Source organism: Asterias amurensis, chromosome 15 (genome assembly GCF_032118995.1).
Source record: "Asterias amurensis chromosome 15, ASM3211899v1".
NCBI classification, from domain to species: domain Eukaryota; kingdom Metazoa; phylum Echinodermata; class Asteroidea; order Forcipulatida; family Asteriidae; genus Asterias; species Asterias amurensis.
The window spans coordinates 15024977-15051785 of record NC_092662.1 but is presented as its reverse complement, the minus strand read 5'-3'; the positions used below and the strand labels follow the sequence as shown (position 1 = coordinate 15051785).

Below are 26809 nucleotides of genomic sequence, written 5' to 3'. Positions count from 1 at the left end.
CCGGGGTCACCTTGGTGAGAGGCGAGCGCTTTACACACAAGCCAGCCGTGCCACCCAAGTACCAGGCCTGCACATACAATGTATGTAGTATGTTAGTACAATGAACGATGGAAACTACAGGGCCTACACCAAATGTAGGTGCTCCTTGCACCCAATAAAATATCCTACTTTTTTTCAAAAGACCAAACCCATGCCTGGGGGTAGTTGTTAACAATCGATGAGAATTTAACTAGGAATATGGAGTAAATGCATCTTTTGTGCATTTGTTTTTCATAGTGCATTGTGCATTAAAATGGAAGTGTGTAGTGCAGCAAGCAATAAGCTTATTTTTTTCTGTTATCGTCATAACACACTAAACTGAAAAGGCATAAAAAAAATTCCAAAAATCTTTTTGTGGCAAGACATATTCAACAGTTGTAGAATCTAAGAGGAAATGTGGAACAGTGGTTTTAATGTAAATAAGTGATTTGGAAATCCGATTCGGTTGGAAAAGGGAATGCCCCCAGCGTCATTCGTATTTATTTCGAAATTTCCTAAATCAGATGAAAAGTCCCATCATTGCAAATATAAAGCTCCTTTGATTTCCTATGCGCTACAATTCAATAACATTTGGATGAAAACAAAAAACTAGAAATAACTTTATATTAATCCTATAACATATTAAAGGCAGTGGACACTATTGGTAATCACTGAAAATAATTATTAGCGTAAAACCTTTCTTAGTGACCAGTAATGGGGAGAGGTTGATGGTATAAAACATTGTGAGAAATGGCTCCCTCTGAAGTGCCATAGTTTTCGAGAGAGAAGTAGTTTTCCACTTGTTTGATTTCGAGACCTCAAGTTTAGAACTTGAGGTCTCAAAATCAACTATTTTTTTAACAATCCATTATTTTCTAGAAGGTATTTTTGCAGTCCCTGGTTTTTTTCCGCTTGGTTACTTCTGGATCTCCCCTAGGTGATATAATCAATAATGGCTTTGTGAGGTGGATGAAAAGCAATATCCATCATGGCTGCCTGGTGCTTTAATCCTCTGTTGTGTTGTTAATCTGTTCTGAAAAGAGAAAGTGTCCCATCAAGTGACCATTTTGGATCCTGTTGACCACTGAGAAGACAATTGTTTGTTAGGGGCAGGAGGGCAGGGTTTGTCCTAGACTGGTCCCCTGTCTTTATCTGCCAATATAAAGAAAGGCACTTGTCTTACCAGCCAAATGGTTTCATTTGACAGAAAGGTTTCATTGGATACAATGATTTCAATGGATAACCATGCAGTGATGTAAGCTTTCCATGTTTTGTTTGGTCCGAGGTCGTCACTTTCGGTCTTCTGCATGCAGCGTGTTCATTTTGTCGTGTACATCATGTGTTGTTGTTGCTCCGGGTGAAATAAATATGAGGTCAAAGGTCATTTGGCAACATCATGACAGGCTGCCAACTGGCATTATTCATGAGCCTGTAAGTGTTACCACGGTCAGAAGTTCAGGCTAGGTTTGCCCTGTCCTTTTTTAGCTTGTCATTTCACTAGTCAACCACGGTTTCCAAATTGTTATTAAACAGCCTGGGCCCATATTCATGGCTCTGCTTACCGCCGAATTCTGCGCGTACGATCACGATTCCCCGCTTATGTACGTGCCAGCGCCGAATTTCTGTGTTAGCCTTGTAAGCGTAGAATGCCTAGTAGCGTGGAGTACGTACGCGCAGCCCAAATTCTCTGTAAAATACGCTTGCCGTAAGCACAGAATTCCCTGCTTCAGTAAGCACAGAATGTGCTTACGGTAAACAGCCATGAAATTGGGCCGAGGTCAAATGTTTATAAAAGCCTATACTTTATATCAAGGTTTTGGCCAGAATTTAAAAGGATGTCAAAACTGTACAATTACATTCCAATACATAAATGTATGTAAATGCAAGCCTGTATGCTTCGTTTTGCAGAGCAGGGCACCAAGGCATTTTCTCATTGGTAAAGGGCACCATGTTGTAAATATCTACTATAGAGCATTTCAAGGGCACACCAAGGCAATGACCAGGGGGCATGGAGGCAATCGCCCTCGTTGCCTCCGTGAAGTATCGGGCCAGTAAATGTCAAACAGAACAGGGTGTCCATTACAACAAGTCACACATACACCCCTTTGGCTCACTCTGTATTGTGTTTAGGGCTATTCACACGACAACAATTTGACTGGGGTCCCTTGCTTAATTTTAGCATGGGTGTAGAATGTAGCAATGGTTTTGCAAGAGAAGTTGTGGACAGTAGAAATTTGTTTAGTCCTTATGTGACATTTGTCCTTTCACATGAGGTACATTTTGTACAATTTTACAACCATGCTACAAATTTAGCAAGGGACCCTTGCTATCACCATGTGAAAAGCCCTTACTGCGCTTGACACAATTGTCCAGCTCCTTTTCGAGGGCCATGTAGCTTACCCCTATTATTGCATCAGCCTGGCTCAATAAGTCTGCAATAGATATTAAAAAAAAAAAAAAAGACAAAAGATATAGCTCTGCAGGAGACCAAATCGACCATTGAAAGGGGGACAATGTACTCTCCTTACCTGATCAGGTATTGATCGTAAACTTTGATCCGGCTTTTGTTGGCTGATAACCTGGCCACCAAAACACCCTTTGTACCCTGGGCCTAGGTATAGATGCACTTGAAACTACTTTTTTTTTTTTTTTTTTTTTTTTTTTGGGGGGGGGGGGGCTGTAAGCTCAGTGGGTTCAGTGGGTTGCTTGAAAACAGTTTGATTTTGGATTTGGGCTGGCAACAATTTTAGGCAATCGTGGCGGGGGGGGGGGGGTGTTTCTCTTTTTGATTCAGGGGTGGATTTCACAAAGGTAGTCCCAACTTAGGACTAGTCCTAGGCAATGCTAAGAGATAGGACCAGTCCTAAGTTAGGATGAGTTACTGGTCCTAACTTAGGGCCAGTCCTATCTCTTAGCATTGCCTAGGACTAGTCCTAAAGTTAGGACTACCTTTGTGAAATCCACCCCTGGTCTTGTAAAAGGAATTTCTGAGTACATTCAAAGTGTTGAGCTTCAATTGTAGTACAAAGTACTTGTAAGCCCTGTGGCCGTGTGGATTTTCTCCCCCAAATCAAGCCCCGAGTATTAGGCCCAATATTGATAATGTCAATGTATTTTAGGCCTTCGATTGAATAAAATATATTTAGATTATGATGAGGTTTTTTTGTTTAAAAAGGGAAAAAAAGGGTCAAATGTTTTTGTCTTCAATTTGAAACACAATCCAAGAAATCAATACTACTAGTAGAGAGAATAAAGTTGAGTGTGCTCCGAGATGAAATTTGAGTATTTGCCAACCCCTTAATTTGATACTGTCTTTGGGAAACACAAAAGCCTTTGATATTTACTATCATGATCCAGCTAGCGATGTAATACAAGCGCCGCTGTGTGACGTCTGGACTGATACAATCAGCCAGACAGATCCAGCTGCGGCTTAGCGTGATGTTACCTCACCATCTCTCTCTATCTGACGTAAACTACAGAAGAGATGTAAATTCCTAGAGGGAAAGTACACCTTTGGTTTTTGGAACTGTTCGATAAGTTTAGTCCTACTTTGTGTGTATATAAATGTAGTCTACTCAATAAAAGCTAAGCTGTGAAAATTTCATTTAGAAAGGTGGCCGCTCTTTTGAGATCTGGAGCGGTTATGTCCAAACAAGAAGAATAATCTCAAATTGGAATACAGAATCTGAGAAGTTGCGCAGATTCAAATTTTTTGGGGAAAAAACTTCTGAACAATTCATTTCTTTCAAAAGGTAGGCGCATTTTTAAGATATCGCCAAAAATGCGGAGCAGTATAAGGTAAAAAAAAATTTAAAATACCAGTTGATCGTCCCCACCCGCTTCCTGTTTTGGGGCCGCATCCTTTTTTTAAACTATTTTTTATTTTTTTATTTTTTGTATGCTTTGTTTTTGAAAAGGCATGAGCACCAAGGCATTTTCTCCACGTGGCAAAGGGCTACCTATGGGGAAATTGTACATTTCTATTATAGAGCATTTTAAGGGCACCAAGGCAATGACCAGGGGGCATGGAGGCAATCGCAGGCCTGTAGCCTCGTTTTTGAAAGGGCAAGGGCACCAAGGCATTTTCTCCCTGGTAAAGGGCACCCTATGAGGAAAACTTCTGTTGTGAGCATTTAAAGGGCACCAAGGCATTGACCAGGGGACATGGAGGCAATCGCCTTCGATGCCTCATTGAAGTTTCAGGCCTGCAGGTGTTCTCATTCAGTAGACTGAAATATTGTACCCCAAAAACTTGAACAAGGCTCCCGCACCCAGACAAAAATGTCAGACAGAGTTTATAACCTTTGCGCTGTCACAGTCTCTGTTGGCAACGCTTTGTATAAATGCCTAAACAATAGTGTGTCCACACTGTAGCCAAATACTTGAACAAGGATTTGGGTTTCTGTGATGTTAGTCCATTGCTCCGTAGGCCTAAAAGGTATTATTACACTTAAAGCCATTAGACCCTTTCGGTAAACAGTATTGTCACAAGGCCCACACTTTGTGTATCACAACTTAGCCTATATATAAAATTACAAACCTGTGAAAATTTAGGCTCAATCGGTCATCGGAGTCGGGCGAAAATAACGGGAAAACCCACCCTTGTTTCCGCACGTTTCGCCGTGTCATGACATGTGTTTAAAATAAATCCGTAATTCTCGTTATCGAGAACTGCTAATTGTTTTAATGTTTTCTCAAAAGAGTAAAGCATTTCATGGAATAATATTTCAAGAGAAGTCTTTCTCCATGACCTTCTGTAAACCCTGTAAGTTATTTGTAAATCTGTGAACTTTTTTTGTTCTGTTCCGAAAGTGTTTAATGGCTTTAATTACTGCATATAGTTAGGATATGAATTTAAAGGACTGGACAGTGGACACTATTGTTAATTACTCAAAATAGTTGTTAGCATCAATACTTACTTGGTAATGAGCAATGGAGAGCTGTTGATATAGTATAAAACATTGTGAAAAATGGCTCCCACTGAAGTATTACAATAGTTTTTAAGAAAGAGGTAATTTCTCACTCAAATATTCAAAGAAGCCTGAAGCTTTTTTTCTAGGCATCTGAAAGCACACAAATTTGAGCAACAAGGCTTTTTTTTTCTTTTGTTATTCTCTTCAAACTTTGATGACCAATTGAAGTCAAATTTTTCACATGATTGTTATGTTGGGAAACACCAAGTGAGAATACTGGTCTTTGACAATTTCTAAAGGTGTCCAGTGCCTTTAAGTTCCAGGGTTCTTCCCATGGACAAGCTAGCATACGTTATTATTAATATTAATTGGTAATTTTATTTTCATCAATACTGATCAAAAAGACACCCGCAGTAAAAATACTGAATAAAAGCGATAAAAAGCAGTTAACTACAAAATGCACGTACGAAACAAACCCCCAAAAGATAAAATTGGAAATGACCCAGAATTACACAAAAGGACAATCATATCTCTACAAAGATCAGTAAACTATTGCACAGAGATAAACGTTTAAAAACTAGTTTCAACCAGGTCCCCGAGGAACACCAGGCAATTCGTGACCGTAAACAAAACAATGGCATCAATGATAGAAACTATTGTTTGTTTATAAGCGTAAAACCACAGATCGAATCGTGCTGGTCTTGAAATGGTTAGTACAACATTTTATAAATGTGTGTCAATATTGACCAAATTGCAGGCGATATAAATGCTAACAACTTTTTTTAAAGACAGTGGACACTATTGGTAAATGTCAAAGACTAGCTTTAACAGTTGGTGTATTTCAACATATGCATAAAATAACAAACCTGTGAAAATTTGAGCTCAATTGGTCGCCCAAGTTGCGAGAAGATGATGAAAGAAAAGACACCCTTGTCACACAAAGTTGTGTGCGTTTAGATGGTTGATTTCGAGACCTCAAGTTCCAAATCTGAGGTCTTGAAATCAAAATCGTAGAAAATTTTTTCTTTCTCAAAAATTATGGCACTTCAGAGGGAGCCGTTTCTCACAATGTTTTATACCATCAACCTCTCCCCATTACTCGTAACCAAGAAAGGTTTTATGCTAATAATTATTTTGAGTAATTACCAATAGTGTCCACTGCCTTTAAAGTTTGACCTCAGATCAAATTCACAAAAATCATCAAGATTAAACTGGTGCACAATGGGGATCTTAAAACCAAGATAAGCAGTAAGTAGAACACTAGCAAAGTACCTATCTGCAATTCAACATAGCTCTCAACCAGTCAGCCACACCCCCCCCCCCCCAAGTTTTGAGAGAAACAAAAACCGGGAAGGATGAGTTCAGCGGAAACATTTTCTTAATATCTGAATGAATCACAATTTCTTGAGTTGTGTGATTCATAATCATAGATGTTAAACCAATGTTTGTATGAGGAAATTGGGTGTTGCTTGCTCTGTGTTTATATCCCTGTGTGGGAGTTTGCCGAGTTCCCTTGATGGGAAGATCATCTAAATAAACAAACGCTGTTTCTTAACTAATTATCCTCAAAATATCGAAGGAAGTTAACTCTCCTTCCCTTGAAAAATAGAAGATAAAATTAGATCTAAGAAAATGTTGAGAAAACCATACTATACTTAATTAGTGTCCCAAGAATATTCTAAAAATATCCTGAGAATAGTTAGATAACGTCTTTGAGAAGTCTTAGAATATCCATAGAATATCCATTGAATCATATAATATCTGAAGATTAGTCTTAGAATATCCACCATAAAATATCCTTAGAGTATTTAAAGGCAGTGGACACTATTGGTAATTAGTCAAAATAATTATTAGCATAAAACCTTACTTGGTAATGAGTAATGGGGAGCTGTTGATAGTATAAAACACTGTGAGAAACGGCTCCCTCTGAAGTAACGTAGTTGTTGAGAAAGAAGTAATTTTCCACGAATTTGATTGCGAGACCTCAGAATTAGATTTTTAGGTCTCGAATGAGGTCTCACCCTGGTCCTTTAGTCGGTAAACAGTTTGCAACAGCTTATTCTATTTTCCCTAAAAGAGAAAAGGGTTAACAACTTATTTGAAATGTTGATTGAACAGATTTTAAATATTTCGTAATAAGCTTTGAAATCCTTCGCTTGAATTGCCTAATTTTTTGTTCCTTAAGTGATGGACTTTGGACTTTGATTATAGACAACAGTCATACTCAACGCATACCAATTTTTATCACAGTGAACCATAATAAATTTGTAGGGATTTTTTCTCTGTTTGTTTTTTGTGATTTTTTGTAAATACATTTAGAGGCCATTGAACTTGCTAAGACTACAACCAGATAAACTTTATCAGCTCATTAAGAAATCATTTTGAAATGACTCATAAATTTCTTGACATTTATCCACGTTCAAATACAAATGTATTGCAAAATGATTAATTTTGTTGTTTATTATTTGGACAAAGTTCCATTGTCCAAAAATTTCATTGTTCTGTAGTTTTAGAAGAGCAGTAATCAATGTATGCAATTAATAATGCCTTCTTATTATTGCAAGAAAGCCAATGTTAACTTCATGTTGGATTTTCTAGGTTGCTCTTGTGTCCTGGTTTTTGTGTCAATGTTGTCCAAACAATGTTAATGTTTAGACTGGAATGGAAGCTTACAAAGTGTGGGTAGAAAACTGTTTTAATTTTGCCACAAATGTTTTTGAATGAACTGCCGGGTTACCAGAAACAAATCATTTACATGTTTTTTAAGCCTTAGAGTAAGAACCCCGAAAACATCTTAAAATACTTTTCAGATGTGACAGGGCAGCCGTTCCTAAAACATCTTCAAATACTCTTCAGATTTGACAGGGCAGTCGATCCTGCCATGCTACTAAATTTCAAAACTGTCATCAGTTCTAAAGCACATGATTATTTTACATAAAGAAAATCAATGGCCAACCCCCCCTCCCCCCTTCACCTTTCTAGTCGGTAACCCATCCTCGGGCACCAACCATTAAATTAAACCCAATGCTATGTAATGGAAAACAATCTCATCATCATTGGCCTCAAGTGCGGTTTAAACAAAATCCATCACCCTGGGGTTAAGACAAAACACAAGTATGTCTCAAGCGCAGATTTTCACGATAGAAATCCAGAGTAGACGGGGCAAATGCGCAAGTTGTGTGTTTGTCAGATATTGTTTTTAGGCTTGATTTGTAGTCCCCAATTTCAAGGTGCTGCTTAAGCACAAAATAAAACGGCTAGGCACATCAAAAAATATGCTTACCAGAATAAGGTTACCAGCCAAACTATAATGTCACATGTACAACTTGTGACTGGTATCCTGCTTATTTTTGCTTAGCAGATAGGTGTATTCTAAAAGCATAATTCTCTGCTTAAGCAGCTCTATGAAACTGAGCCCCTGGGTAAAAAGACAAAACACAAGTACGTCTCCGGCACCGATTTCACGATAGAGATCTAGCGGGGGGAAAATGCGCAAGACTGTTTGCGTTGTCAAATTTTGTTGTGGGGCTTGTTTTGTCGTCCTAGCTATAGTGAAGAAGACAGAACGATTTTGATGTGCGATTAGCTTGCGACTGATTGTACTGTATACATTATGTTGTCAGCCGATGGGAATTTTTTGTACATGCATCCGGCTGTAAGCCCTTTGTGTGTGTGGATCGGGGCAAGTGTTTGACATGCAACATTAGCATTGCGCCACAACGCTTTCTGTTCGTGTTTGTTTCCCTACAGCACAACATTCCCATTAAGTGGCTGCTATAAATCATGGCTGAAATAAAATGCCTTGACAACGAAGAAAGGGTCAGAGGTCATTTGTGGTGTGGCTGGCCTGAATGTTGTTTTTAGCAGAGGTTGCATCTGATTTGTGCTACGCTATGAATGGGCCGTAGGTTTTTATACACACTTACAGGGCCTGTATGCTTCGTTTTTGAGAGGGAATGGGCACCAAGGCATTTTCTGCTTGGTAAAGGGCACCCAATCAGGAAATTGTAAATTTCTGCAGGAAATAGTTCGGTGTTACTTCGATCTTCGGTTACATCTATACTGCATGTATTGAGGGTTCCGTAGATTTCATTTATTTCTTAAACATTGCCATTTTATACGGCAAGTCACATTTATAAATACCATTTACTCGTACACCCTTTCTTCCTTTGTAAACTAATAGAGTTTTGTTTTAAAGACACTGGACACTATTGGTAATTGTCAAAGACCAGTCTTCCTACTTGCTGTATCTCAACAATATGCATAAAATATCAAACCTGTGAAAACTTGAGCTCAATTGGTTGTCGAAGTTGCGAGATAATAATGGAAGAAAAACACCCTGTCACACGAAGTTGTGTGCTTTCAGATGCTTGATTTCGGGACCTCAAATTCTAAATCTGAGGTCTCGAAATCAAATTCGTGGAAAATTACTTCTTTCTCGAAAACTATGTTACTTCAGAGGGAGCCGTTTCTCACAATGTTTTATACTATCATCATCTCCTCATTACTCGTAACCAAGTAGGTTTTTATGCTAATAACTTTTTTTGAGTAATTACCAATAGTGTCCACTGCCTTTAACGCATTACATGCATATCACTCGCATAAACAATGCATCTTTTGCATTCTACATGTATTAGGGTTCCATAGACATCTTTACCTTTTGAACATTGCCATTTTTAGAAAGTTGCATTTTAAATACTTTTTTACTCAGACACGTTGTCGTTTATTTCCTAAACATTGCCATTTTAAACGGCAAACCTCATCTTAAGTATTTTTTTTACTCAAACACTTTCTCTCCCTTTGTAAACTAACAGCATTTTGTTTAATAATGAATTACATGCGTCTCACTCCGTTAACGGGCTTAATATAAAAAGCTTTTTATAATTTTCACTTACACCATATTAAATTTGTTCATTTATTCACAGGAAGATTAGTATGATTAGTTTCCATGGCAACTCCTTGGTTGTTTTTGTCATCCCGATTGCTTGAAATGCGTAGATGAGCAATTATTCTCTCATGCAAAAACAAATTGGTATATTCTATGCAAGTGTGTGTCTAATTTATAATGTTTTCTTTTAACGCTGCATGATTGTCGAATCCAAAAATTTTGTTCACGTTTTCCTTTCTCGGTGTGTTCTCTCTTTTCTCAGGGATGGAGAATTTCGGACACGCAGAAGGCAACGATTCACTACGAACTAACAATGGCGGCACTCATGCAGAATCCAAGCGCAGACAGGGTGTGTGTTTTTCTAGGAGTTTATACCATCTTTGGTCTTAGGTGGTGTTTTTTTATTTATTTTTATTTCAAGATTAGATATCTAAGAAGGAGGAGTCCCTCTTTTTGATGTCTGGCTGGTTTCTTGAAATAGCTGCCGGGTGCTTCAGAGTTTCTCTCTAGTTGCCTCTTTTTGTTCCTTTTTTTCCTGCTTTTTAAAATCATTTTCACACTCTAACCTTTTTAGTGTTTACATTGTTTTACCGCAGGCATGATATTCTTCCGTCTGTTTTAAGATTTTTTGTACTTGGGAAAAAAATCTGAATACCGAGATAGTTAAAGGGAAGGTACACGTTTGATAATTGTCAAAGACCAGTCTTCTCACTTGGTGTTTCCCATCATAACCATAAAATAACAAGCCTGTGAAAATTTGGGCTCAATCGGTCATCGAAGTTGTGAGAAAATGATGAAAGAAAAAACACCCTTGTTGGACGAATTTGTGTGCTTTCAGATAGGAATAAAAGACTTCTAGCTAGAAGTCTCTTATTATTTTAGTGAGAAATTGCCTCTTTTTTAAAAACTACATTAATTCAGAGGGAGTTGTTTCTTACAATGTTTTATACTACCAACAGCTCTCCAATGCTCGATACCAAGTCAGTTTTTAAGTTAATATTTGTTTTGAGTAACTACCAAACGTGTACCTTCCCTTTAATAAAGGCATACAAAGTCTATCAGAGCCTACACAATGTACACGTGTAGGCCGGCCCTTGAACTTGATAAAATGTTCAGCTACATTTTTTTGAAGGACCAAATATCATGCCTGTATTTACCGTTATCTTAATTCATATTGACTCAAAGATTAGATTGTTTTCAGACTCGGGTAAGTCATGTTTGAATGGTCAAGGTCATGTTTTCCATTTTGCAAAGGGCATTTGAAACAAATCATAGGAGTGTAGGGTATTTTTAAAAGGGAACAGAGTCCGAGACTTCCCAGTCGTAACAGCGAGAGTGTGAAGTTTCAGAGCTGGACCAGTTTGAAAGTGATGCTTAGCAGGAGAGTCATGCTGAGTAAGTTTAAGCACCGATTTGCAGGGAACCAGTCACAATGTACATTGCATGGTATATTAGATGGTAACCTTTTTTCCCGCTTAGCAGGATTTTTTTTATTTTGGTGACTTTATGATTGAAAAGCCCTGTGAGGTTGTATCAGATTGGGTGCTGTGGCTGTTGCTAAGGGGCAGCTTGTCTGCTTAAATGCATCAGGGTTTTCTCCTTGCACAACAATTTTTGAGGCATATCGGTCGAAATGCTCTAAAAGGCACGCAAAGTATGAACCCAATATGCACGATTTGCATGCCGTGATGGGAAATTTCGGCCAAAATGGCAAAACAACATTGTTTTGTGTAAATAAAAATAAATTGATGTCCCAGATTGCCTAGTAAACACCAAGTATTAAACATTCCAAAGACCATGTTTCAATTCTGCGTGCTTCGGCCAAACTTCAAACAGTTATGAAAAAAAATTAAAAACTGGGGAGAACTCTTTTATGGTTGCTATCAGAAAAAGCCTGATATCATGTAAAGCTTTTAAACTGAGAATATGAAACTTCTATGCACCACCGTCAGAGCCAAAATGGCTTTAAGTGTTTGCTTTGTCATTTGTTAAAAGAAATAATCAAATTGAGATTTGATCTTAGACAATGAGGCATAACCAAATACAAAAGAGTTGAAGACGTCCCAAGTCTATGATTGTCTCATTATTTGACATTAGCAATTATACATTATTCAGGGCTCAACTTTAACACTTGATTTCCAAGGCCATTTTGTTTTAGCATCGGGTCGGTAAACTCAAGTTCGATGGTCTTGTGTTTATCAGTTGAGCCAGAAGCAAGGCATAATTGTATTTGGCTGGTAGCCTGTTCAAATTGTTGAGCATTTTTGTACATGGTTAGCGGCTGCTACTTGCAATCCTCACAAGGGGCCCAAATTTCAAAGAGCTGCTTAGAGCAGAAAATATCCTTTAACAATTGTCTGCTAAGCAGAAATGAGCAGGATACCAATCACAAGTTGTTCATGAGACATAGTAGTTTGGCTGGTAACCTTCTGGTAAGCATACTTTTGTAAATGCTTAGCTACTCGAGCAGAAACAATTTTTCTGCTAATCAAACACTAGCAGCCTACCAGTCACAGTTTGTATATATGTGATAGTACTTTGGCTGGTAACCTTGTTCTGGTAAGCATGATTTTGATGTGCTTAGCTACTTTGGCTATTCCAGTAAGCATGTTTTAGCATGCTCGGCCACTTTCATGTGCTTCATTAGCTAGCTCTATGAAATTGGGCCCAAATCGAAGCTGAATCTCGGAAGTAATAAATTTACTTGGATCTCTATTTCCAATTTAATGGATCGTCTCGTATTAATTTCAGGCATGTGGAAATTAAATCTCACCAGGACACTTGAGGTCCATTCCTCCACACTTCCTCTTTCAATCAAAAGGAAATTTCTTTCTTACTCATGAATGTCGGAACTCGTTGAACCGTTTCCTCAAAAAGGAACGCACAAAATTATGCAAAGTTTAAAGGGTACGTGTAGGTAGATCGGTGGTGCCAATGTCATGCTGATTTATAGGCAGGAACATGTGACTTTATAAAGAAATGTATGGTAAACGTCACATGAAAGTTTTAGCAGAACATTCCGGTATTTTCTTAAGAACTTAAAAATCCGTCCATATTTAGCAAGGGGGCAGCGAGTTCTAATGATTGAAATATTTTTAAGGGAAAGAATTACCATTGACCATTTTACTTTGAAGGAAATCTTTTCGCTATTAGATACTACATGTATCAACAGCTTCAGTGCAGTTAGTTTTTATTCATGGCAGTTAATATTTTGGAGCAGGCCTGGATTTTCATCTTTGAACACGTTGAAAGGGCAAGGCCATTTTGATTTTGCAAAGGGCACTTCCATTGGAAAATCTTGAAGTGGATGGGCAAATTTTGAAGGGCACCATTAGGCCAATACCAGGGGCAACGAAGATTTGCCTCTGTGCCCTGCATGTAACTCCAGGCATGTGGGAATATTCACCAATCTATGGCCCTACCTTTAAAATGCTATTACCAGCAGACTACTCCATTAGTTAAACACTCTACCAGTATAGAGTATAGCCTTACCATAAATTATTACTGTTCCCCAATGAGCTAAAAGCTATTAGCAATTTGCCAATTTGCACACGTTTCCCAGGTGCCCACATGTATTACCAATTAAGTCTGACTAAAGTACAGACACGTCTCATTTACACTCTGAAATTCCTGTCTGAAAAAATATTGAGTAAAAGATTGAACAATTTTGCTCAAATGAACAATACCAAGCGATTAAAGTTTTGTACTTTATGTTTCCATAAAGTTGAGTATGGCTGACAAAGTACGATTATAAAGTGCAAACATGTCTCAATTAAATTATGGAATTCCTATCTGAAAAATGAAAAAGGTTGTTGTGGCCCTTAAAGGCAGTGGACACTATTGGTAATTGTCAACGACCAGTGTTCTCACTTGGTGTATCTCAACATATGCATAAAATAACAAACCTGTGAAAATTTGAGTTCAATTGGTCGCCAAAGTTGCGAGATATTAATGAAAGGAAAAACACCCTGTTCACACGAAGTTTGTTTTTAAATGCTTGATTTCGAGACCTCAAATTCCAAATCTGAGGTCTTTAAGTTCAAATTTGTGGAAATTTACTTATTTCTCGAAAACTATGTTACTTCAGAGGGAGCCGTTTCTCACACTGTTTTATACTACCGACAGCTCCCCATTACTCGTAACCAAGTAAGGTTTTATGCTAATAATTGTTTTGAGTAATTACCAATTATTAAGTGTTACTACAGTCATCCATGTGTTGTCTATCAGACTAGTCTTTTATTATCATCTGAACAATGTTCAGTCAAAGACTAGACACTTGCATTAATTATCCGAACCAAAATATGAAAATGCGACCAGCCAGTTTTGTATTTTGGGCTTCCATAAATTGTTATTATGGCCCAACTGTTTGCAAACAATGTTGAGGATAGTTTTATGGAGCAAAAACATACTGATTGAAGTTAACTACAGATCAGAAATAGATTTTAATTTGTGCAGGGGTAATAACTTATACAGAAAAATATTGATGGTACGTCTGTTAAACCAAACTCCACAATTATTCAACGGCATTTTATATACAGAGGTTTTTATTCTTTTGACATTTAGATAATTTTGAAGGGACTTTGTCGTAGTTATTTGTATTGCAGGCGGAAGATGACCTGCTTTGGCTTAAGATTTTCCCCAGCTGTTTATTTCTCTGTTTTTATTTTAAAGGGCAGATGCAACCGAACAAATATTTTACTGTTTGAAAATTCATTTAGACTTGTATGGAAAGTACATGTAACTACCTTTTATAATAGTTTATGTTGTTTGGCTAGGTTTAAAGGACTATTTACTATTTGTTTGCAGCAGGCCTTGAATTAACCCTTGGGGGCACCCTGAGCAACTGCCTTGGTGCCCTGTGCTTTTGCTGTTGTGCCCTTTACAAAATTGCAATACAAATTTACCTTTTTCGTCATAGAAGTTGCCCTTACCAGAGAGAAATTGCTGTGCCACCTTCAAGAGCGAGGTTCGAGGCCTGTTGCAGTGCACTAAAATAACAATAATATTTAATTGAGTTTAGATTATTATTTAAGTTTGCTGAAGGTCTGGCATGAGTGACATTTAATCTAAAAATGGCGGCCATCTTTGCTTTTGTCATCCATCTTTGTGAAAGCTTTGCCTGACGATTTTCCTCATACTAGAGAGAATAATTTCTGTGGATGTTTTATCACTTTTCTCTCTACCGAGATAGTTAAGGGGTCGTTCACAATTACATGTATCAACATTTTCACAAGCGTATGAACCGTACACTTATACAATACCCTAGAAGTGTTCAAAGAATTTTTTTTTTTCTTTTTTCTTCCTTCCTTCACTCTGTTCTACATAGAGATACTTGAATGTAAATTACATGCAAACCCTGTTTATTACGAGCGCAGAAATATAGAAAAACACATCGAAAACAGATGTATTATACCGTAATTTCCAGCGTACAAGACACAGCTAATGTGACTTTCAAAAGTTCACACAAATAAAACAAAAAAACACTGCGTCTTATCTTACCGTGTAAAAAATCTCCAAGAAGCTACACGTAAGTTTTTATAGTTTGACATTTTTCCTGAAAAGGAAAGCGTACGGCGGGCATTAACCCCCTCCCTCCCAGTGTCTGGTTTGTACGCTTGTGAAAACGTTGATATTTGTGATTGACCCCTGACCGAAGCAGAAAATATCGTAGACAAGTTGTAGCCGTGCTGCTGTAGCCGTTTGCATCGTCCTGCCCAAACGGATCTTTATCTGCTTCAGCCATCTTTGTTTTGTTCCCCGTGTGCAATCACAATAATGAATATTAATTACTGATCAGCACCAGACTACTTTTTACCTTCCAGCCTCTGTTTGAATTACAGTGATTGGGGAAAACAATTAAAGATGGCCGTAGATTTAGTACATGCAGCACCTTAACTTCTTTTACTACAGTTTGAAAACCAGAACCTGGAGTAGATTCCCGGACTAACTTTTTCTGGACGAAACCTTTGAAGAACAACTCGGGTCTTCTTTTGAAAAGGTTTTTGTAGAATTCGTTTAGCAGCAGGATTTGAGATCGTTAAGTAGTTTTTAACACAACCCCCATCCTTGCTTCTCACCAAAACAGAAGATCGGAAATTTGTGGTATCGGACCAGCCCTTATTCTACGAGGATGAGACCGGTCCCGGCGCCGTCATGGCGTATCTTAACGAGCTCCGAAAGCAGCAGCAGTTTGCCGACGTTCATTTGTCGATCGAGAACCACATCGTCCCCGCTCATCGAGCCGTCCTTGCCTGCTGTAGTCCCTACCTCTTTGACTTCTACAAGGAGATGGAGAATAACAGCATCCCGTTGAAACACCGTCTAGAGAATGTGAACCCCGCCGCCATCGAGTTGCTGGTCAACTTTGCATACACTGGAAGGTTAGTGTCACACTTTGAAAGTTTTATTTTGGGGTTTAAAGACAATGGACACTATTGGTAATTGTCAAAGACCAGTCTTCTTACTTGGTGTATCTCAACATTTGCATAAAATAACAAACCTGTAAAAATTTGAGCTCAATCGGTCGTCGAAGTTGCGGGATAATAATGAAAGAAAAAAACGCCCTTGTCACACGAAGTTGTGTGCTTTCAGATGCTTGATTTCGAGACCTCAAATTCTAAACTTGAGGTTTCAAAATCAAAATCGTGGAAAATTACTTCTTTTTCGAAAACTACGCCACTTCAGAGGGAGCCGTTTCTCACAATGTTTTATACTATCAACCTCTCCCCATAACTCGCTACCAAGGGAGGTTTTATGCTGATAATTATTTTGAGAAATTACCAATAGTGTCCACTGCCCTTATCAAAGAAAAAATTACCAGAGCAGGATTTGAGCCAACGATTGCCGGTGCTCTTTCAACTTGGCTATCTACTAGCCCTGTGCTGTCGGTCTCCCTCGACCCTTCCATGGCAAAATTGCGTAACTCAACAAATTACAATTTGTGAAAAGCAAGTACGAGATTATCCGTTATGCGATTAAAACTTGAAGAGAGTCGAAAAAGAGGCAGAGATGGGACATGTTATGTTGTCATCCATAGTATGCCTTTGAGTCTTTAAAACAGGGAAAAACGCCCTCAATTTACAAATGTACACAGTAATGATCTTATAATATAAGAAACCAAAACTTTTGACTGTTTTGCCATGGAAGTGCAGCCCTGGTCAATATCTTTGCCAGTCAAAAATTTGACAGCCAGTGTTCAATCCCAAAATCATTTAAAATTTACCCAGTCGGTTTTTTCCTTCTCGTTAACTATTTGATACTTTAAAACAAAATCTCTATTTTCAAAACTAAGACTTTGAGTTGAGTTATGACTCTTGCTGAAACTACTGCAAAAAAGCAACGTTATCATTCCAACACCTGCGAAAAATGAAATAACTTTTTGTAAAAGTGTTGGCTGCCAAGTTTGCAGAGGTATTTTCTAAGGGCAAACAGTTATCTACGTAAGTAAATTCCAAAGAAAGCTGTTGCAGTCATTATAATACATCATAATGGTCTAGTCTGGCTTGGACATTATCCATAAACACTGCTTTACCTTAAAGGGTTTGGGCACTTTTTGCACGACACAAAACACAAAGATCCACAGATTTACATAACACTTGCATGGTTTAAAGACACTGGACACTATTGGTAATTGTCAAAGACCAGTCTTCTCACTAGGTGTATCTCGGGTATATGCATCAATTGGTCGTCGAAGTTGTGAGATAATAATGAAAGAAAAAACACCCTTGTCACACAAAGTTGTGTGCTTTCAGATGCTTGATTTCAAGACCTCAAAATCTAATTCTGAGGTCTCAAAATCAAATTCTTGGAAAATTACTTCTCAAAAACTACGTCACTTCAGAGGGATCCGTTTCTCACAATGTTTTAACCTATCAACAGCTCCCCATTGCTTGTTACCAAGTAAGGTTTAATGCTAATAATTATTTTGAGTAATTACCAATAGTGTCCGCTGCCTTTAAGGATCATGATGGTAGAAAGCTTCTCTCAAAATATTACTTGCTGAGGTGCTGTAGTGTTTTGAGCATAGTGAAAACAATTTCCCCCAAATAATGTTTTTCTCGGTGAGCGATTCTCACAATGTTTTATACTCTCTCCATTGGTTTTATTATATGTTGGATCACACCAAATGTGGATTCTTGTCTTTGACAATTACCGATGTGACACATGTGCTTTAAAGCTGAAAATTAACAATTAAAATGCAAGAAGCACAGAGGACAGATGTGGCTAAAATATTAAACACTGAAAAAAAGACCACAGATATTCCACCTGTCCATTAGATATGCTAAAACAAATTATATGATCCTTTTAACTTCAGCCTTAAAGGGTTTGGATACCTTTTGTAGATCAAGTTTTTGGCCGTGACATGAATCCATTTTCACTGTGAATGAAGATGCATGTAATATAGTTACCTGTAGAAGTTTCAACTTAATTAATCTTCATGTTTTTTAGAGAAAATAAAGAGAAAATGTTTTCAGGAGAGTCGCTTAAATCCTTAGTACTTGCTAAAATAATGTTTGTCTTACTGAGACAAATTATTTTTGTGAAATTGTTTTAGTTATTTCACAAAAAAACTACAGCACCTCAGCAAGTAACATTTTCCGGGAAGGTTTCTACCATTACATGTACTACCTTAATCCATGTAAGTTTAAATAAATCTGTGGATTTTTGTGTCGTACAAAAAGTACCCAAACCCTTTAAAGCAGGGATGAGATTTTCCAGAGTTGTATCTGAGTTCAGACTTTTTATGTCGGGCCTGGTGAAGAAAATCAGACGATATTTTTTCCACAAACAAAGAAGTCCTGCTCTTTGGTCTACTTCTCTAGTGCTGCAGACACCGTTCCCAAAAGCTCCTTGGCATCTGTAACTCAAGGAGTTATCAAAAGCTGCAAATGCAATACTTTCAAATGCCATCCTTTGAGTTTGTATCAAAGTTTCAGCCTTTTCCGTTAGTAATGACTCTCACCCCTGTTAAAGGCAGTGGACACTATTGGTAATTACTCTAAAAAATTATTAGCATAAAACCTTTCTTGGTAACGAGTAATGGGGAGAGGTTGATGGTATAAAACATTGTGAGAAACGGGTCCCTCTGAAGTGCCATAGTTTTCAAGAAAGAAGTAATTTTCAACAAATTTGATTTCAAGACCTCAGATTTAGAACTTGAGGTCTCGAAATCAACTATCTAAATGCACACAACTCCGTGTGACAAGGGTGTTTTTTTCTTCTTCATGATTATCTCGCAAGTTCGATGACCAATTGAGCTAAAATTTTCACAGGTTAGTTATGTTATGCATATGTTGAGATACACCAACTGTGAAGGCTAGTCTTTGACAATTACCAATAGTGTCCACTGCCTTTAAACAAGGAGTGCAGATAGCTAAGTAAGAATGACAACTCTTTTAAGGTGGTGTTTTGTTGGGTTTTTTTTCCGACAGGCTGGATGTACTCTATTGCCAAGTGGAGTCTGTCTACCAAGCAGCCAAACAATGGCAGATGGGAAGAGTTAAGAATGCGTGTGCCCGTCACCTTGTACAGCAACTCAACCCAAAGAACTGTCTTGGTGAGTTTCTCTCCATTCAACCTCTGGAACCCACTCCCACTGTATCCCCCCAACTCACCCCTCCCCCACTTACATAGGACCCCAACTGCCCTCCACCCAACTTTCTCCTCCACCCAACTTTCTCCTCCACCCAACTTTCTCCTCCACCCAACTTTCTCCTCCACCCAAACTAACTCCTACCCTAGTCAGCAAGGTTTGCTCTTAATATTTATTCCACTAGTCCATTATTTGAAATGAACTAGGAATGCTCTTTAAACTAAGCTAGTCAGTCGAACTACTAGGAGTGCATTTTGTTTTTTAACTGGTATTTGGCTAATGGACCACAGTTAAGAGAGAATGCTGCACTCGGGGTAGTCAGGTTAGCTCAGTGGTTTCTGTCCCTCCCTTTCACCTCGGTGGACCCTGGTTCGAGCCTGGACTGGAGCCTTGCATGCGGGTTTGGTTTTTCAGCCCCTACCTGGCTGCATGGGTTTTTCCTATTGACCCCTTGCACGCGCGTCACACGCGGCGACTGATGCCACGCTCACCATGTTGGTGGGCAGTTAGGTTTATGTGTATTAACGCCACGTTGCCTAAAATGCACACTTCACTGCATAACGCACGGCATAGAGTTATAAATGAAAACGCACAGTGAAATTGCCCACCAGTATGGCGCATTCAAGACTTTTCTGATGATGACGTCAGGTGAAATGGGTAAATAGGGTTTTTCTTCCCACATCTAATACTGAAATTTCTTCATTGTCCCTCTACAAAAAGTTGGTGTGATGTTTGCATTAGGATGCTTTGCCGACTATCTAATTTAGATTCAGATACCCTAACTCACTCTTCATTATCATCATTTAGCGGTCGCAACCGAGATTCCATGCACAACGTCACGCCAGAGGTGTTCATCCCTCATCATGATTGGAAGGTCCAAACTCGCTCCTCTCGACCAATACCTACACAAGTACAACTCCTTTGGTTTTATGCAACTCCTTTGGTTGTATAAAGAAAGCAAATAATACTGATTATCCTTGCAGATCTTCGTTCGTTTGCCAGCGCTGAAGAAGATGATGAGCTTGTCAGTATCGTTGATGACTTCCTCAAGAAAAATATCGACAGTGTAGCCTTGACGAATGAATTCCAGGAGTTGCCACGGTTACAGGTGATTACAAATTTTCTCTTCTTTCTCTTCACAAAGTAAAGTATCCATGTATGGATTTTTTTGATATGATTGAAGTTTGTCTAAGACAGGGGCCATTCAATATAGTAAACTTTTAAAAATCAAAATTGTTTGGAGATCAATTAGACAGCTGTTGTTTATAAATTTAATTGAGAACTTGGAAGAACATTAATTTCCAAATTGCGGTTGGCCTACAGATTAAAGGGAAGGTACTTGTTTGGTAATTATTCCAAATAAGTATTAACTTAACAACTGACTCGGTAACGAGCATTGGAGAGCTGTTGATAGTATAAAACATTGTGGGAAACGATTTCTCTGAAGTACAGAGTTTTTGAGAAAGAGATGATTTCTCACTAAAAATAATAAAGACTTCTAGCTAGAAGTCTTTTATTCCTATCTGAAAGCACACAAATTCGTCCAACAAGGGTGTTTTTTCTTTCATCATTTTCTCGCAACTTCGATGACCCATTGAGCCAGAATGTTCACAGCTTTGTTACTTTATGCTTGTGATGGAATACACCAAGTGAGAACACTGGTCTTGGACAATTACCAAACGTGTACAGTGCCTTTAACAATACATATTGGAATGGGGCAAGTGCACTTATCAGCAAAAGCATATTTTTGTTTTTGTGTTAGACCTCCAAACATCCTGCTACCTAATTCAGCTAGGCTTCATGGCCTTACAGTCGTTGTTTATAAACACTCTGACTGTGAGTTGTTTTTATCCTCCAACGTCCGACCCAAGGCCATCTCTTTTCTCCGGTGCACCTGCAGTTTCTAGGTTTCATTTATCTCCTGCGTCATTGCAAATAATTAAAGCCTCGTTCGTCGTTATCCCACGCTTCAAAGAACAACACCTCAACAGATCATCTGCTCTGATATTAGCATTCTCTGTCTAGTCAAACCATACAAGAGCATTCCGTCGTTAAGTATCTCGGTGAAAGGGACCGTTGGGGGGGGGGAAGGTTGTAATTGAAAAACAACATAAGTGGTAGTGTCGACAATCAATTTGTATAAGGGCTGTGATGTGTTAACTCCATATAGGATTGGAACTGCCTCTAGCCATCGGCTAGCTCGGTGGTCTAGCGTAATAAAGGTTGTGGGTTCGAGCCGAACCTGATCAGCAGAGTTTAGGTTCGACTCCCTATCTTGACCCTCACAACACACTTAAGCATTATTGCTTCCTCCAAATTGTTAACCCCTAAAAATTGTGGACCGTGTTAGTTCACAAAGTAAGAGGAAACCAAACAATTTCAAGGCATATTAGTGTGGGTAATTGTATTCTATTTTAATAACATCTTTTCAACCATATTCATAGCCCAAAATGGCCAATCCATGGCAATGTAGCCCTGTAAGAAAAAAAATAAACTTGCTCCATTCCTATTTTTTATATATTTCTATTCCCTTTATTGACCCCTTGCACGCGCGACACATTGCACGACCGATGCCACGCTCACCATGTTGGCGGTCAATGGGCTTACGTCTAAACGCCGCGTCACCTAAAAATGCGCACTTCACTGAATAACACACGTTGACATTGACCACCAAAATGGCGCATCCAAGATTATTCTGATGATGACGTCAGGTGAAATGGGTCAATAGCTGTTTAGTTTTGTTTATTCTTGATATTAAGATGACATGTTTCTGCTTGATTGTCTTTTGTTGATAGATTGAGGTGGTGGCTACGAAGTCGTCGTCTAGAATGAGCGACAGACAGTTGTTTGAGACGGCTTTAGATTGGATCCGTAGAACAGTAAAATGTGGCACCAAACTGGAAACTTTACAACAAGAGGTTGGTGTTGACTTATCTTTGTTTGCAAACACGCCCACCCCTTGTGCTTGCCTTATTTCCTTGCTTCTACAGGTTTGTCAGTTTATGTATATGTATATGGTGGATTACATAAAGTGCTTACACTGCCAGCAACTGTTTTGTTAGCAAAGGCCAATTCTGTAATGTTCCTTTAAATTTAACACTTTCCAACAGCCTCAAACTCTTCTGCTCTCTGAGAACAACACCTTGAAAGACGTCGAAGAGTTCGGCGAGATCGAACCGGATCTGATCAAAGACTACAAACTGGACGCCAAGAAGTACACTCTGATCTCTCCCGCTAAGATCAGCAATGGTGTTAGTAACGGGAGTAACGGGACTCCTGCTAGTAACGAGAGTAACGGTGTACAGGAAAGAAACAAGGAAGCTCCATCTGCAAGGAAACTGATCCTCTCCCCGGAGGATCTGAATAAAGCTCGGTCACGGATTGAGAAATGGAAGATTGTCGCGTCAACGGAAATGTCAGGTAAAACATTACCCCTTTTAGAGACTTTTCAATTCTGTACAATTTTCACAAAAATGCCAAGACATTGCTAATAATATTCATTTCTTTAACCATTTCATGCACCATTTATTTTAGTGATAAACTGTTCATATAGACGCTTTAATTTTGTGCTCGATTTTGCAAATGGCGACCCCCCCAAAACAGGTCACAATAGCAACCTCAAGAGTCCTCTTTCACGTTCTGAATTTTTTTTTAGCGGTGCGATCTTTATTTGGTGTCTTCCAACTATTTTTTTTAAGGGATTTGCAACTGGTCGGCGCATGAAAAGAGTTAATAAATTTTGTCAAAAAAATGTCAACAGAAATAAAACAGAAATTTGGATACTTTGTTAACATACTTTGTTCAACCCCAAACTAAATTAAATAAAAGTCAAAAAAAGATCTAAGAAATTAAAATAATTTTTTTTTTATTACAGAAAACCGATACATTGCCATAACAACTCTCAATGGTCTGCTCTACGTCATCATGCTGTACGAAAAACCAAGCAGTCCACAAATAAGCCGTCCAAGCTCCAAGAGATCTTTCTCCATCGAGAGTGAAGGCAGCCACCCCTCTTTTGCCACATTGGAACAGTCCAGATGTGCAGTGGGAGTTGCTCAGCTGGATGGTAAACTCATTGCTGCGGGTAAGGTCAATTAGTCCTGTCAAGTTTTCCTGTTAAAGCCATTGGACCCTTTCGGTACAGAAAAGAAAAAAAAAGTTCACAGATTTACAAATAATTTACAGGGTTTACAGAAGGTAATGGTGAAAGACTTCTCTTGAAATATTAGTCCATGAAATGCATTACTTGTTGAGAAAACGGTAAAACAATACAAATTCTCGTTAGCGAGAATTACGGATTTGTTATAAACACATGTCATGACACGGCGAAACGCGCGAAAACAGGAGTGGGTTTTCCCGTTATTTTCTCCCGACTCCGATGTCGGATTGAGCCTAAATTTCCACAGGATTGTTATTTTATATATAAGTTGTGATACACGAAGTGTGGGACTTGGACAATAATGTTTACCGAAAGTGTATAATGGCTTTAAGCCATTACACACTTTTGGTACAGAAAAAAAAAAGTTCACAGATGTACAAATAATTTACAGAAGGTAATGGTGAAAGACTTCTCTTGAAATATTATTCAATGAAATGCTTTACTTTTTGAGAAAACATTAGAACAATATAAATTCTCGATAGCGAGAATTACGGATTTATTTTAAACACATGTCATGACACGGCGAAACATGCAGAAACTAGAGTGGGTTTCCCCGTTATTTTCTCCCGACTCCGTGACCGAGTCGGCCTTAATTTTCACAGGTTTGTTATTTTATATATAAGTTGTGATACACGAAGTGTGGGACTTGGACAATACTGTTTACCGAAAGTGTCCAATGGCTTTAATGACACTTGTTCAAATCATGTGTCACCAAGTATATCTTTGGTTTTTGGAACCGTTGGATTGTTTTAATCCTATATAATTGTAGATGTATACAACAAATCTAACCTTTGAAAATTTCATTTCAAAAGGTGGTAGCATTTTTTAGATGTCGCAAAAAATCCGGAGCGAATATGTCCTTACAGGAGGAATAATCCCTAATAAAAAATACACTCTCAGGTTCAAACTTTGTGGCTAAACTGATATCTTTTTCCACAACCACATTACAACCGACTCTGCACTTTGCCGTGCTCCCAGAACACTGTCTTTCCATCAAGTCCGGGCCATGTGCCGGGCCCCCACTGCAGCCGGACCCCCACTGCAGCCGGGCGAGAGCCCTGCAGACCTCCTCGGTCGTACTTTAATACTGGACCTGGTCTCCACGTAACGCTCGTGGGGAACGGAGCGCCGCTGGCCCCCACGAGCCACCTCTCCAACGAGTGTAACGCTCGTGGGGAACGGAGCGCCGCTGGCCCCCACGAGCCACCTCTCCAACGAGTGTAACGCTCGTGGGGAACGGAGCGCCGCTGGCCCCCACTAGCCACCTCTCCACTGAGTGTAACTCTCGTGGGGAACGGAGCGCCGTTGGCCCCACGAGCCACCTCTCCAACGAGTGTAACGCTCGTGGGGAACGGAGCGCCGCTGGCCCCCACGAGCCACCTCTCCAACGAGTGCCTCCAACTAGCGATAAGAAAGATCTTGCTGAATTAAGTTGAATGGGGAAAAGGTCAATTACAAGAGTGATTACCTAATGTATACTCTCTCTTAAATGATGAAACTGAAAGTACAATGGATGTTTCTGGATTGATATTATCATTTTGACTTTTTGAGTATATAAACTGTCACCCTGAAGGTTGTGTTAATGTGCATTTCCACAACCACGTTACTTTGAAGTGAAATGTTTCTCAAAATGCTTTATACGATCGAAAGCTGCTGTAGGTTGCTAACCAAAAGGTTTTATTGCAACTAATTTCAAGAGTGATTACCTAATGTATACTTTCTCTTTAATGATGAAATAGAAAGTACAATGGATGTTTCTGGATTGATGTTATCATTTTGACCTTTTGAGTTTATAAACTGTCACCTTAAAGGTTGTGTTAATGTGCATTTATAATTAAAAAAAAGGTTTGTGTTTCCGTTAAGTTAATCATAGCAACACTTTGTCCTAGTTTGTTCAGATGAGTTGCACAAATCAAGAAGTTTTGAGTCAGTAACTAGAGGACAATACTTTTTCTAGTTGCTGTGAAATCAGTGGTTACTTTGGGGGAATCGAACCCACAACCTTGTTATTGCAAGTCCTGCAGTCTAACCACTCCTTGTTTGCCGTACATGAACAGGTGGATTCAACAGAGACGAGTGCCACCAGACAGTAGAGGTTTATAACCCTGTCACCAACACACTGGACAAGATGGCCCCCATGACGACGCCCAGGGCTAGGTTTGAGTTTGGGGTCATCAACGGTAAGCTGTACGCAGCGGGAGGCTCCGATGGACACATGGATCTGAGGACTTGCGAGGTGTATGACCCCAAGAAGAACGATTGGGCCTGGGTTGCCGATATGCCGCAGGAGAGACCTAGCTCAGGTGAGTAGATATAGAGTCAGGTTGGGGTAAGTGGGGTGGAAGGGTGGGAAGGGATTAGTGAGGAACATAGGTGGACAGGGACCCCAAGAAGAACGATTGGGCCTGGGTTGCGGATATGCCGCAGGAAAGACCTAGCTCAGGTGAGTAGATATAGGGTCAGGTTGGGGTAAGTGGGGTGGAAGGGTGGGAAGGGATTAGTGTCCAGTCCCATTCAGTCTCATTGCTTTTAGAAAAACTAAAAAACTCTGATTAAAATAGCCTTAAAAGTCTAATAAACCATACACCATGTGAACATGTAGCTCAAACCTTGTGTTCACAAAAAAAACTCTTATTTTTTTCCCAATTACCAAATATCGTGCCTGGAGTAGAGGAATGTTGTGGGTACAAGAAAAGGTATTGTGGTAGGGATTGTGCCACTCTGCTTAGTTACAGTTGATGCAAGTTATGTATTATTATGATCTATTATCTTTGCAGGTGCTACAGTGTTGGATGGCCGACTGTATGTCATTGGTGGATCCAGTGGCAACGTTGGACTCAGAACATGTGACGTCTACGACCCAGAAACAAATGAATGGACAATTATCAGCAAGATGCATCACAGTAAGCAGGAATTGACCTTTCCCCTTAGTCCCAGTCACAATCTATCACTGTCAAAGTGTCCACCAGACTATTTGACACACAAGGTGTAATTGCAGGGAGTTGCTGTCATTGTTGTCCATTTCATGTCATTGATGTCTATATCTTAGTTGCTGCCATTGTTCCTAAAAATACAACTTTGATCAAATAGCTCCTGTTCACCATACTTTGTTGTGTCGAGAACAAGCCATGTAGTTTTTTTCTGATAGAGCCTTCTCAGTATATGGACCCAAACTCTGGAATAAACTTCCGAATCACATCAGGGACACAACATCCTTCAACGCGTTCAAGTCACAATAG

The 26809-nt window shown here is 39.1% G+C and overlaps 1 protein-coding gene across 2 annotated transcripts in view; it reads left to right on the top strand.

The window, feature by feature from the left end:
* Positions 1-26809, top strand: part of LOC139947983 (influenza virus NS1A-binding protein-like) — a 46318-nt gene that overhangs the window by 11093 nt on the left and 8416 nt on the right. The window contains exons 3-11 of one of the 2 annotated variants that reach the window (XM_071945922.1): positions 10082-10168; positions 15905-16199; positions 19251-19375; positions 20395-20519; positions 22207-22329; positions 22522-22831; positions 23286-23495; positions 25628-25873; positions 26348-26473. In XM_071945922.1, coding sequence (XP_071802023.1) covers positions 10082-10168; positions 15905-16199; positions 19251-19375; positions 20395-20519; positions 22207-22329; positions 22522-22831; positions 23286-23495; positions 25628-25873; positions 26348-26473 — 1647 coding nt within the window. The remainder of the gene's footprint in view (positions 1-10081; positions 10169-15904; positions 16200-19250; positions 19376-20394; positions 20520-22206; positions 22330-22521; positions 22832-23285; positions 23496-25627; positions 25874-26347; positions 26474-26809) is intronic. The other variant, XM_071945923.1, reaches the window with a different exon arrangement.